The sequence below is a fragment of the Nicrophorus vespilloides genome, unplaced genomic scaffold (genome assembly GCF_001412225.1).
Source record: "Nicrophorus vespilloides isolate i.1.1-1 unplaced genomic scaffold, Nicve_v1.0, whole genome shotgun sequence".
NCBI classification, from domain to species: domain Eukaryota; kingdom Metazoa; phylum Arthropoda; class Insecta; order Coleoptera; family Silphidae; genus Nicrophorus; species Nicrophorus vespilloides.
In genome coordinates, this window is record NW_017095705.1 from 28975 (window position 1) to 42237 (window position 13263).

The 13263-nt window shown below is 37.0% G+C and overlaps 2 protein-coding genes across 3 annotated transcripts in view; one reads left to right on the forward strand and one right to left on the reverse strand.

Moving 5' to 3' along the window:
- Positions 1–507: 507 nt before the first annotated feature.
- LOC108560936 (E3 UFM1-protein ligase 1 homolog) lies at positions 508–3114 on the reverse strand. The gene is made up of 4 exons (XM_017918666.1): positions 2947–3114; positions 1681–2882; positions 748–1614; positions 508–686 (listed from the first exon to the last, which is right to left on the reverse strand). The coding sequence occupies exons 1-4, from the start codon at positions 3018–3020 to the stop codon at positions 553–555; spliced, it is 2277 nt and encodes a 758-aa protein (XP_017774155.1). The 5' UTR covers positions 3021–3114; the 3' UTR covers positions 508–552.
- Positions 3115–7055: 3941 nt separating this feature from the next.
- The window catches only part of LOC108560945 (monocarboxylate transporter 10), a 7007-nt gene continuing 799 nt past the window's right edge, over positions 7056–13263 (forward strand). Inside the window, exons 1-2 of one of the 2 annotated variants that reach the window (XM_017918687.1) lie at positions 7056–7672; positions 11488–12597. In XM_017918687.1, the coding sequence (XP_017774176.1) occupies positions 7402–7672; positions 11488–12597 (1381 nt within the window). In that variant the 5' untranslated portion in view covers positions 7056–7401. Of the gene's footprint in view, positions 7673–11487; positions 13258–13263 lie in introns of those variants that run through there. The other variant, XM_017918678.1, reaches the window with a different exon arrangement.

Here is a 13263-nt window from a genome sequence, read left to right on the forward strand (position 1 = left end):
TGTTTGTCTATTACTATTTGTTACTATTTTCATGTAACTTTTATTTATAAATATGTAAATGCAAATTAATTCAATAAATCGACTTACGCAATAATATTTTGGGGTAATGGTTAAAACAACACATTTAGACCAGCGAAATGTTATGTTTAAATTTTACTAATTGACTCGACAATGGTACTTCTTTGTTCGCACGGAAATAGCTCGTTTCAACATTGAACTGGTTTATGTTTGTCAGAAGATTGCAGAACATTGGCAGGTGATGGAGCGTGTCCGAAGTTTATTTTTATAAAACGTCAGGTAATGATTTTGGCAGCATGCAAACTATGCACGTTAACTAATGATGTGTCCTTCCTGCAAAACGCTTTCACACGCAGTGGAATTTAGATCATTTTGAAATTAAATTAGTCTTATTTTGAGTTTATTTATTATTGCTCTTATAGTTTGGATGGGTTGAATGAATGTAAAATAATAACGAAGAAAATTGTTAATTTATTCGTTTAAAAGTAATTTAACAATAACCAATAACCGATGTATTTCATGGAAGTTTGGCTTTTAACTCTTCTCGCTGTTTGCTCCGGACTTCTTGTACTCGTTGGCGATCTGCTTGATGGTCGGCATCTTCTCGGCGAGACGCTCTTTCGCCGTTTCGATGTCGCTTCCTCCGCTCAGAAGCATCGTCACCATGTCTACCAAAAAAAAACAAACAATTAAAATAAACAAACCATGACAACGATTGTAATCAGTTACCATGATATGTTGTCAACTCGACGATCTGTTCGGAGGATAGGAACTGCTTCAAAAAGACAAGAAGATTGGATACGTGTCTTCCGCTTGCGTGGATCATGCACTGCGTCGCCGATATAAAGATGATGAGCGTAGCGAGATGCAACGCCAGCGCGTAATCCTCGCACTTCTCGAGCTGCTCCAAAAGCGCGTGCTTGTGGTTCAACACCTGGACGCGATCCTTCTTCTTGTCGACCTTCTTCAGCACCATGCTGCAACTGGATAAAGCTGCGTCGACGCCCTCCATCCAATCGTCGATGGTCGCCGCAGAAAGCGTTTTGATCAAAGCGGTCAACGGAACTTTGTAATCGGCGCTCAGATCGTTGATGAACTTGAGCCGTTGGTCGTTGTTGAAGTTGTCCGTGCAGACGTTCGTGCCCTCCTCCGAAGAGATGTAGTTGAGAATTTCGCTGACGAAGTCGGTGCATAAGCTCTTCAGCAAATACTTATGGAATTGCGGTTGACTGTCTACGGGTAAAAGTTTGATGCCTTTCTCGAAGAGCCGAACATCTCCGACGAGATTGTTCAGCTTCGTTTGGATCTCGTTGTGCGTCTGTCTCCGATTGGCTGTACGATCAGCGACTGTGGTTGCATACAGTTGCGACGCTTGCTGCAAACCCTTCTCGTTCAAGATCGGATGCAAATATTGCCCCAAAGGATCAACGAGCTCGTCCAAACCCTCCGCCTCTAAGACGACTCGAATTACGTTGGAAATTTCGTCTACGCTCAAGATGTCCAAAGATTTCTTCTCGACTTCACCTTCATCGCTTTCCGAGATGACACGAGCCTTGGCTCCACCCTTTTTCGTTGATTTAGTTTTCGTTTCTCTACCTAAACAAAAGCAACAATTTCATCAATTCATCTTTCAATTCTAGAAGCAGAAAAAAAATAAATTACCCTGCGTTCCTCCTCCCTTATTGCCACCAGCCGCCTTCTTCCTCCTCTCCTCTCGTTTATCAACCTTGACTTCCTCCACCTCAGATCTCGGATTATTTTTCACCTGAAGATCCGTTTGATATTGCTGGTATTTACCGCTCTCCACTACACTTTTTACTTTATCACTCAAAACCGTTTCGCAATCTTTGGCCAAACTGTCGATGAACGCTTTGCTCAAGATGAAACCTTCTACTACAACAGTTTCCTTCTGTTTGCTGGCGCTCAACACTTTGTCGACGATCATTTTGATATCTTGATCGTTGAAAACCGTAGGCAAATTAGCCGGAAGATCCAAATACGATTTACTATTGATCATCTCGTCGATGTCTCCTTCCAATCGTTGCAAAATCGATTTCGACACGACGCACGTATTCAGATGGATCACCTCTCCCAAATTGGCTTTAGCCAGGAAAGCCTTGTTGTCAACAACGCCTAAACGAGTCAAAGAGTCGAACTCCAAATAACCGTTCTGCTTGTAAAAACTCTGCACCCATTCGTTCTGCGATCTCGAGTGAATGTGTGGAACGTATTGCGCCCCAGCTTGTTTACTCGTCAACGAACCCAAATTGGAATCGAACAACGTGAAGAACAAATCTTCACTTACATCCGCATTATTCGCAATAACCGTTGCCGACGTTGGCTTCGTCAATCCATACAAAGCACCCCGGATCTTCGCTTTAGCACTGGCAACGAAAGATTCGGTAAAGTACAACCTCGGATCGTTCCTATCCTGTCTACCGAATATCAATTTACCCAAATTCTTCTCAACAACCGTGTTCTGCAGGAAATCAGACGGCAAATCGTAGTGCAAGGTCAATTCGTTTATGTTGATCTGTCCTTGCTGAGATAACTTCTCGTTAATTTCCCCAGCAATCCTCGTCACATAAGAGGCATCAATCAGTTGACCCATGATGCAGGTCACATCTTTCATACTATGTGTCACTTCGGATACATAAGTGTTAACATGCACCAGATCAACACCTATCGCTTTTGCAACATCCACAAGATTCACTCGACCTCCGCTTACATACAGTTCACCTTTGATGTCGCTCACCAGCTGCGAGGGTGTCATGTACTCTTTGCCATCGCTGGTGAAGATCAGATCCAGCATCTTCTTCTGGATGAGCCATGATACAATCTCAATGCAATTCCTCTCTGACAATCTGCAAGAGACAAAATTGAAACAAATCTGTTAATGCTATAACAATAAAATTAGTGTAAACTCACTTTTGGGTGGTCGAGCTTAGCTGCACCTTCTGGAAATCTGCTGCCAAACGTTTCACTTCGTCCCAATCGGTCATTTTGCTGTACAACAGTTTAAAACATATGGGGATCACCAAAAATCAAAATACCCTCGTCTGACAACCGTGTACGTCAGTAACGTCAAAAGAGAAAGTTCTCATGGTGTGTATAGGCAACCAAACCATCATCCGTGTACGAAACTAGAGGAAAATTGAAGTTTCCAAATATTTTAAAAATAATCCAATTAGTAGTTTAATTAATTAATTAATTAATTGCTTATTCATAGGCTTAAAAACTACAACGCAAAGAATCTAGTAGTATTTAAGTCAGATAATTAAATTATAAGTATTAAATAAACTATTAACAAGTTGAAATTATTAATTTAAATTAATAAAAAAGGAAAGAAATTGCGAATTTTGTTATCGAATAAAACCATTTCTTTTTGCAGAATAATCTTGGACTATCGCATCGAAAATATTTATTCGTTTTGGATCAAGTGATCTGTAACTTATTAGAGATGGATTTGACTTTAAGATAAAAACAAAATCTATATTTGATTCAATGTATTTGTATGTTATTATTTTCTTCGCTGGGACAAATGCAATAAACTGTATGCTGTATTTATAGAAATAAAGAGGTGCTTGCACTTTGCGCACAAATATGTTTACCGTTATTTCGTTGTTTGTTTGTTTTTTTTTTTCTTCGCAAAAGTATTATTTTGGGGACACAGGAACAAGCGTATTCATGCTAATAAAAGTGCGAGCGCGTCGAGCGGATTGCAACAATCATGTTTATCAGCGCGCGGATTGAGCCTTGGCCCAATGCAGCTCATAAATCATAAAATCTGAATCGAAAACGAAACCAGTGGAGCGCGGAGATGTACAAGAAATAATAATAAAAAAAAAACACATACACACACGATTATAAATATCCAGGATATTTATAATCGAAAAATGGATCAAATGCGTGTGCAATTATCAATTTTGTATGTTAATTATCAGGATTGAAGGACGAGTCTCGTTAATTTATTACTGCGTTTTTATCGCGCGTTTAATGGAAAACTTTTCAGTTTTAGTATTGAAAAAAAAAGAAAAAATGTATTGATCTAAAAACGAATCGTGACTGTTGGATGTCTTGTGGATGGACTAAAGTTCCAAAAGGCAAAACGTCACCGACTAAAAATGCCTGCGTTATCTGCAATAGCGTTCGTACGCTTTATCCTATTTGTGTTTACTAAATATGTCTCGATACCACCGCTCAGTCTAATCTCAAATTCAATTACAACTAAGAAGTTTAATGCGCCACAGCTGCAGCTACAATTACAAAAAAAAATACTTAATAACAAACATTAAATTGCAAAACAAATCTGTTTGCAACGCACTTAGTACTGATTGCAAAATTACTCATCTTTTTACATGTTAACAACACGTATTTTATGACACTTCCATTCAGTAAATGTCAAATTGACAGTTGCATTATGTATTGTTATAGAAAGTTAAGTAGCACTGTTTTTTATTGTATTGTTGCGTAAAGTGCGCAAAATAAGTCAATTACAAATACTTAAATCAATGGCTTTAGCTCTAATTACTGTGGGAGAAGTTAATTATGAAACAGCAATAGTATTCTAATACAACAAAATTGTGACGATTTATTTATGACACTTCCATACTATAAACGTCAAATTTGACAGTTGCATTATGAATTGTTATAGAATGTTAAGTAGCACTATCAATTATATTGTTGCATAAAGTGGTCAAGATAAGTCAATTACAAATACTTAATTCAATCGCTTTAGCTCTAATTACTGTAGGAGAAGTTAATTATGAAACAGCAATTGTATTCTAATACAACAAAAATGGCGTGAAAACAAAATGATGACGATTTATTTATGACACTTCCATTCAATAAATGTCAAATTTGACAGTTGCATTATGAATTGTTATAGAAAGTTAAGTAGCACTATTAATTATATAAGTCAATTTACTTAAATCAATAGCTTTAGCTCTAATTACTGTAGGAGAAGTTAATTATGAAACAGCAATAGTATTCTAATACAACAAAATGGCATCAAAACAAAATGGTGACGATTTATTTATGACACTTCCATACTATAAACGTCAAATTTGACAGTTGCATTATGAATTGTTATAGAAAGTTAAGTAACACTATTAATTATATTGTTGCGTAAAGTGTTCAAAATTAGTCAATTACAAATAATTAAATCAATGGCTTTAACTCTAATTACAGTAGGAGAACTTAATTATGAAACAGCAATAGTATTCTAATACAACAAAAATGGCGTTAAAACAAAATGGTGACGATTTATTTATGACACTTCCATACAATAAACGTCAAATTAACATTTGAATTATGAATTTTTATAGAAAGTTAAGTAAAACTATTAATTATATTGTTGCGTAAAGTGTTCAAAATAAGTCAATTACAAATACTTAAATCAATGGCTTTAACTCTAATTACTGTAGGAGAAGTTAATTATGAAACAACAATAGTATTCTAATACAACAAAAATGGCGTTAAAACAAAATGGTGACGATTTATTTATGACACTTTCATACTATAAACGTCAAATTTGACAGTTGAATTATGAATTGTTATAGAAAGTTAAGCAGCACTATCAATTATATTGTTGCGTAAAGTGTTCAAAATAAGTCAATTTACTTAAATCAATCGCTTTAACTCTAATTACTGTAGGAGAAGTTTAATTATGAAACAGCAATAGTATTCTAATACAACAAAAATGGCTTTAAAACAAAATTATGACTATTTATTTATGACACCTTCCATACTATAAACGTCAAATTTGACAGTTGCATTATGAATTGTTATAGAAAGTTAAGCAGCACTATCAATTATATTGTTGCGTAAAGTGTTCAAAATAAGTCAATTTACTTAAATCAATCGCTTTAACTCTAATTACTGTAGGAGAAGTTGATTATGAAACAGCAATAGGAATCTAATACAACAAAAATGGCGTTAAAACAAAATGGTGACGATTTATTTATGACACTTCCATACTATAAACGTCAAATTTGACAGTTACATTATGAATTGTTATAGAAAGTTAAGCAGCACTATCAATTATATTGTTGCGTAAAGTGTTCAAAATAAGTCAATTTACTTAAATCAATCGCTTTAACTCTAATTACTGTAGGAGAAGTTGATTATGAAACAGCAATAGTATTCTAATACAACAAAAATGGCGTTAAAACAAAATGGTGACGATTTATTTATGACACTTCTATACTATAAACGTCAAATTTGACAGTTGGATTATGAATTGTTATAGAAAGTTAAGTAGCACTATTAATTATATTGTTGCGTAAAGTGTTCAAAATAAGTCAATTACAAATACTTAAATCAATCGCTTTAGCTCTAATTACTGTAGGAGAAGTTAATTATGAAACAGCAATAGGAATCTAATAAAACAAAAATGGCGTTAAAACAAAATGGTGACAATTTATTTATGACACTTCCATACTATAAACGTCAAATTTGACAGTTGAATTATGAATTGTTAGAGACAGTTAAGTGGCACTATTATTTATATTGTTGCATAAAATGGTCAAAACTAGTCAATCGCTTCTATTCTAATTACTGTGCGGGAAGTTAAGTAATAGGAAAAATGCTTAAGTATTCTAATATAAAAAAATGGCGTTAAAACAAAATGGTTTTAATGAACGTCAAATTGACAGTTACGTGTTAAATTGTAAATTAAAGTTTATAATTACATATATTATTGTTAAAAATATGACAGTTGGAAATACTAAAATTTTAATAAAAGCTAAAATAAAATAGTAACGTTTCTTTTATGACATGATATATAAACGTCAAACTGACAGAAGTCGATGGACTGTTGTATTTTTGAAAGTAAGTATTGGAATTAAGTCTTTATGTAAGTTCTTGTTAAAGATTCTGTGAATAGGAACACCTGAGAGTTTTGATGGAGCAGGTAGCAATGGGATAAGAGTAGAACTTAGGTGTTGAGGGGGGGGGGGGTCAAGGCAAGGCCGTGTCCTTTATTGATTGGAGTGCGCGCATTAGGGTTACGCAAGCTCCACCGTGCTCGAACTTGAACTTGAATCGTCAGTTCCGATGCGGAAGTGCAAGTGGAAAGTTGACGGAGGCGGCGTTGACGATGACGACTGCGCCGCGTGGATGATGGGCCGAAAATGAAGCAGGAATCGGCGGAACATGGACAGCAGGAACTGCAGGTCGTGCTTGTTTATTGTCGGCTGGTCGTGTGCCGTCGCCGATTTCCGTCTGGTCGCTGTAACTTAAGGAGCCCGGGGGGACTGAGGCGCACACGTGCTGCGAACGCCGACCATTAAAGTCATGTCCAAAATCGACTGAGGCTAAGAGTCATCATCAAACAACCAACCAAACAAAACAGTAGTCAAGACAACAGCAGCAGCAGAAGAGATGGACGTGGAAGTGAACGAGAGTTTCCTGAAGACTAACGGTCAGAAGCACCAGGTGACCACCAATGGTAACAAAGCGAAGGAGCGCTTCGAAGACGATGACCAAGATGTACCGCCTCCGGATGGAGGCACTCGCGCCCTCCTCGTCATGTTCGGCTCATTCTTCTGCAACGGCATCCTCTTCGGAGTCATCAACACCTACAGCGTACTCTACAACGAGATCTACGAGAATCTGAACGCGCAGAACGTCACCGATGCCTCCAGCAAAGCAGGTACAACAATAAAAAAAACAACAACAATTAATTATAGAAACTTTAAATTTACAATCGTAACCCAAGACCGTGGGTAACGTCCGAGTAAACAACTTTATGCACATTCAACCATCCACCGGTTACCAGGCAACGGTAACCAAACAAACGACCGCACTCTCGTTACGCCCATATCAATTTTTAAAACCGAATTGTAAGAATTCCACCGTCATCATCGTGCCTAGATTTACTAGACTCGAAATTGATTTGGCCTTAATATTCAGATCATCGATCTCAAACGGAAAACCTACAAATTTACATCTTTCCAAACATATTGAATTACCATGGAAACAAAATACTTTAACATGCAGGAAAATAGTGCTTCGTTATCCATATTTTATTATTAACATGAATTGTAATGATAACTAATCATTAGCTAATTTGTGAAAAAAAAAACTCATTAATTAAATTAACTAATTAACTTATCTTTTTTTCGGACTCAAATGCAATTACGGTGATTGCATGTAAATGAGTAGAAAAATATGGTTGTAATCAAGTAAATTTGATTAAAAATGCTAATTAAGCAGTTATTATTTGAAGTAATTGGAAAATTTGACACATTTCGTCAGATTTACATATTGTTTTATTACCATAGAAACACAATAGATTTATGGAAACTCTGACCTGAATATGGAAATGGTAAAACGCGATTAACATCATTTTGTTTCGACTGTATTATGACTATTATTTTCGTGAAAAAACAGTCAGAGTTAAGAATTGATAGAATTTTCTATTCAAATATACAAGAATTTAAGAAATGCTATTATTATTTATGTATTTATTCTTGTGGTAAGTTGAAGACCACAATAAGAGAATTAGATAAAATGACAGAGGAAGTTGGTAACAAATAATAATTATACAATAATAATTATAGTATTCATTTCAATGAATCTAAAGTGAATTTATGTGTATATTTTATTCACTTCACGTTCCTCCTATTGCGAGTAAGCAAATATGTAATCCAGATAACAGCGGAATTGCTTCCATGAGCGTTTTTTTTATATTATTATTATCAATCATTCGACGATAAATTGTATATTTATGGTTGTGCGAATGTGAAAGAAAAAGGAAAATGTACTGGAATTGCAATTACAATTGGTAAATTTTTAGTATAATTGCCTATTCTAATCTGAATGAAATTATTTCTGTATTTACAATTAAATTTTAATTGTCGAATTTTACATATTCTAATTTGGAAAATGAACTGATAGTCGGACCTTGCGTAACAATAGATTGTTTGAAAACTAATGAACTTCGTATTTTAACCGCGTTTTTTCAAAAACAATATTATGTATCAATAATTACATTTTGATTATCGCTTCTAATAAGTTCTTTTATTTGCTAAGGACGCTTCTTAGTTGCTAGGGACGCTTCTTAGTTGCTAAGGACGCTTCTTAGTTGCTAGGGACGCTTCTTAGTTGCTAAGGACGCTTCTTAGTTGCTAGAGACGCTTAATCGTTGCTACGGACGCTCTATCGTTGCTAAGGACGCCTTTAAACCACGGTCGCGTCGAAATCTGTTCCAACTATCCGAATCGGGACTTAGGAGACTCAATTACGTAAACGAGTTGATTCCAATTACGCGTCGCAATTAGAATATTCATTATTCGTTTAATTTATTTGTGCCGTTTTTTTGTGTGCGTTTAATTAAACCCAATTGAGTTTTGAATTACAGAAAGCCGCCGACCGCGCAGCGGCGATCGACGTTCGCAATTAGACGAAAACAAAAGAAAGAAACAAAAAATAACCTGAATTAACTTTTCCTGTTCATCGACTCGAATATTTTATATTGTTTTTCCATTTGTCGCGAATGCAAATGAAGTGAGGACACGATTGCATTTGTTGCGCAATTGTTTATTATTTTTATTGTTTTCAAGACATTGCTAAATCTATTTTGGATTTTTGATTATTTTCTCGAGAATTTACGCGTTTGCTTTTAATTGGTTTTACTGGAAATTCAGATCTTTAAATAATTTGTTTACAGACATTACCCGATTCCTCCACCATAAATAATTATTATGATATGAAAGTGTAATTTACGGATTTTGATTATGTAATTTTATTGTTGTTGTTGTTGTTAATATAAATCATCAATCATGGTGTATGAAATTTCGGTTAATAGGTTTGATTTATGAGCGAGTGAATAAGTGATAATTCATATTTGTTTGGTCGATTCAATATTTGACCGATGCACATCTAAATATACATTTTTCTTATCGTGAGTTCTTTGAACTTGGATCTCTCTTTCATTCTTTCTTTCTTTCTCTCCGTTGACCATCTCTTCTCTCAGATATTTTATGTCTATGTGCACTTCTTCTGCTAAATGGAAAAATAACTAATAGTAAATTGATTCGAAGGTTGCTCCAGTTTCTTTCGCCCTGAAGCCATGATCTAAGATAACCAGAGGATCTAAAAAAAGAAATCCCATCGTTCGCACGATTTGAGATAGGTTAAGATACGTTCCATCCGCAGACGCGGAGCTCGGAATTCGCGAGGCGTCGCGACGCAAATAGAAACGCGCATCGCGCGTTCGTCCGTTAAACCCGGGTCGGCGTCGCGGCGCTCTCCGCCAAAAATACTTTCACTCTCGCCCACGGAGATGCCGTTCATCGTAACCGCGTACACTTCGCTGGTGATTCATCAGTTCCGCGTCTTTCTCTTCACTCTTTCCTCTCTCACTCACTCATTCACACTTAATCCACATCTTTCCTTTCTCTTTGATAAAATCCGCCTTAATCAAGCGGGCAGATGTCAACGACCTTTAAAGGCAAATAAATAAACAATAGCCTCCGTGTTTCAATACAATTCATAATCCATTTTTTTTCTTTCCTCCTCTCATTCCTTTCTTTCATCTCGCAACATAATTTCATCCTCTTCTCTCTTTTATTCTTATATATTAATCTCTTCCATCCCATCCATTTACGCGCGAGCGGAATGTAGGTCAGATTCATTTAAATCCAGGGATTTTCGCTCGATGCAGTTGGCATCGAAACGACGCCACTTTTTCGGATAATCGAAACATATTTCAAATTATCACAATTTAAGACGTGTTTAAATTAAATCTATTTTGAATTTCATTTCGCTTCAGAAAATTGAAACAAATTCGGAAGAAAAGAAAGTCATTTGTCAAATCGAAATCTTTTGTTTCGTATTGTTGATTTTTAGTATCGACTATTTGGTTAAGATGTACACTATTGTTTGTTTCTTCATGATTTTTGAAGAAAATTGAAAAAAAAAACAAAATTCTTGAGAAAAATGTATAAATTTCATAAATATATTTGAACTGTGAAATTGGAAACGGTTTTATCATTTAGGTTAGTCCACACTGATGCAACTTTGAAACGCATTTGATCATTGTAATCCATTGAGACTCGTCGTCGTTATTAAATGGAGCAACTGCATTGATTAATTATTATTATTAATAATAATATTTGTCTTATATAAATTAGAAATTTTCCAAAATTTAACTTCAAAAATTAAAGTTAGTTCGGTTGCATATAACATGGAAAGTCTCAATTCAAAAGAGCTTTTGTTTCAACTTAGTCAAGTATTCCATGATGAAACAAATCGAAAACAAAATTTGTTTTATGTATTTTTTTTAGTTGATTGTTAGTGTCGGCGGTGTTAATTTGTTCTCGTAATTTTTGATTGTGTTTTAATTAGTAATATCTGCGAAAATGGTAAGAGCATCCGTTTGTTGTTTAGAAATATTGGAGAAATGTTGATTCTCTAATAAAAGATGAAAAATAATTTGGTTATTAATGCGTTTTTGTTTTTTAGCTTTGGTTGGAAGTTTGGCTATGGGGACGACGTTCATGGTGTCGCCTGTGGCCGGGGTGCTCACGGACGCTATCGGAATTCGGGTGACGACGTTCCTGGGTGGATTCATAGCTTCTGGTGGGATGCTGCTGTCCTCGTTCTGCTCGGACAACGTGTACGCCCTGTACGTAACGTACGGCGTGATGTACGGATTGGGATGCGCCCTCGCCTATACGCCTTCATTGGCCATCCTCGGTCACTACTACAAGAGGTACATGGGTATAGTGAACGGAGTCGTGACGGCCGGCAGCTCCGTCTTCACGATGGCCCTGCCGCACATCATCGACGGCGTGCTGAAAGGCGCGGGAATGGTTTGGACGTTGCGACTGCTCGCGCTTCTTGCGGCAGGCATCATGGGCGCGGCGACCTTCTTCAAGCCCATCCAGAAGAAGAAGAAACAGACGAAGATCGAGCTGAAGAGTATCGTCAACTTGGACATATTCAGGAACAAGAGGTATCTGTTTTGGAGCATAGTCTTGCCGCTGTCGCTGTTCGGCTACTTCGTGCCGTACGTGCACATGCTGAAATTCGTCAAGGAGAACTTCTCCAGCGGGGAGGACGGAAAATGGCCGGTCATCTGCATCGGGATAACGTCGGGCATCGGGCGATTAGTGTTCGGCTACATATCCGATTTGCCCAAGGTCAACAGGATCCTGATGCAGCAGGCCTCGCTGCTGGTCATCGGTGGCGTTTCGATAGCTCTGCCCTCGACGAAAGGCTCCTTCCCAACGCTGATCTTCATGACGCTCCTGCTGGGACTCTTTGACGGTTGCTTCATCTCGATGCTGGGACCGATCGCTTTCGATCTGTGCGGCCAGAAGGGCGCTACGCAAGCCATCGGAATGCTGCTCGGGCTGTGCTCGATACCATTAACCCTCGGTCCCTACATTGCAGGCATCATGTACGATCACACCTCCAGCTACGATCTGGCCTTCCGGCTCGCAGGTATTCCGCCCATCCTCGGTTGCTGCCTTCTCTTCTTTATGCGTTGCCTGGAGACGCCTTCTCCAAAGCACCATCAACAGAACGGCAAGCTTCCCGAGAAGTGCCAGCTGGACGACAACAGCTCAGGTAGGACCTGCCTCTTTTCCCACAGCGAAATGTCCAAGCGCATCTGGTTCGATCGCAAGAGACATAGCGAGCAACGCTGCTACTCCTACTCCATCCTCTAATCAAAAATATATAAACAAAGAAAAAAAAAATTGAAAGAACAACATCCGACCGACAAAAATTGTAAAACAACAATAACATATCAAATCGAAATTCAACTTGCTCTATCTATCTGTGATATATAAATATACACTAACTATAAATATACGTACATATGCGGACGATTGTGAAATGATGCAACAGCCGCGACGCGTTACTCCATCACCGACTACTAAATTCAAGGATTGTTGAACTTACCTTACGCACGTCCACACATCGCAAAGGTCCGGCACCACGTTAATTTTCACAAATTGGACTCAATTCGCATCAATTAAGTTTTATATAAAAGAATTCCCATCGCATGTTATCTAATCGCATTCCAAAGCAACTTCCACACAAATTCCCATTCCATCGAATTCATTTGGTATTTCGAAAAAAAATAAATCATCCTAGTTTTAGTACAATAACAGTTAGTTACAAAACATTTTTTTAAGAAATAAAATACGTTAGTCTGCACAAATAACCAAAAAAACTAACAAAGATTGCATGACAAAGACTGACGTATTCTATTTTCTTATTTACACGAAT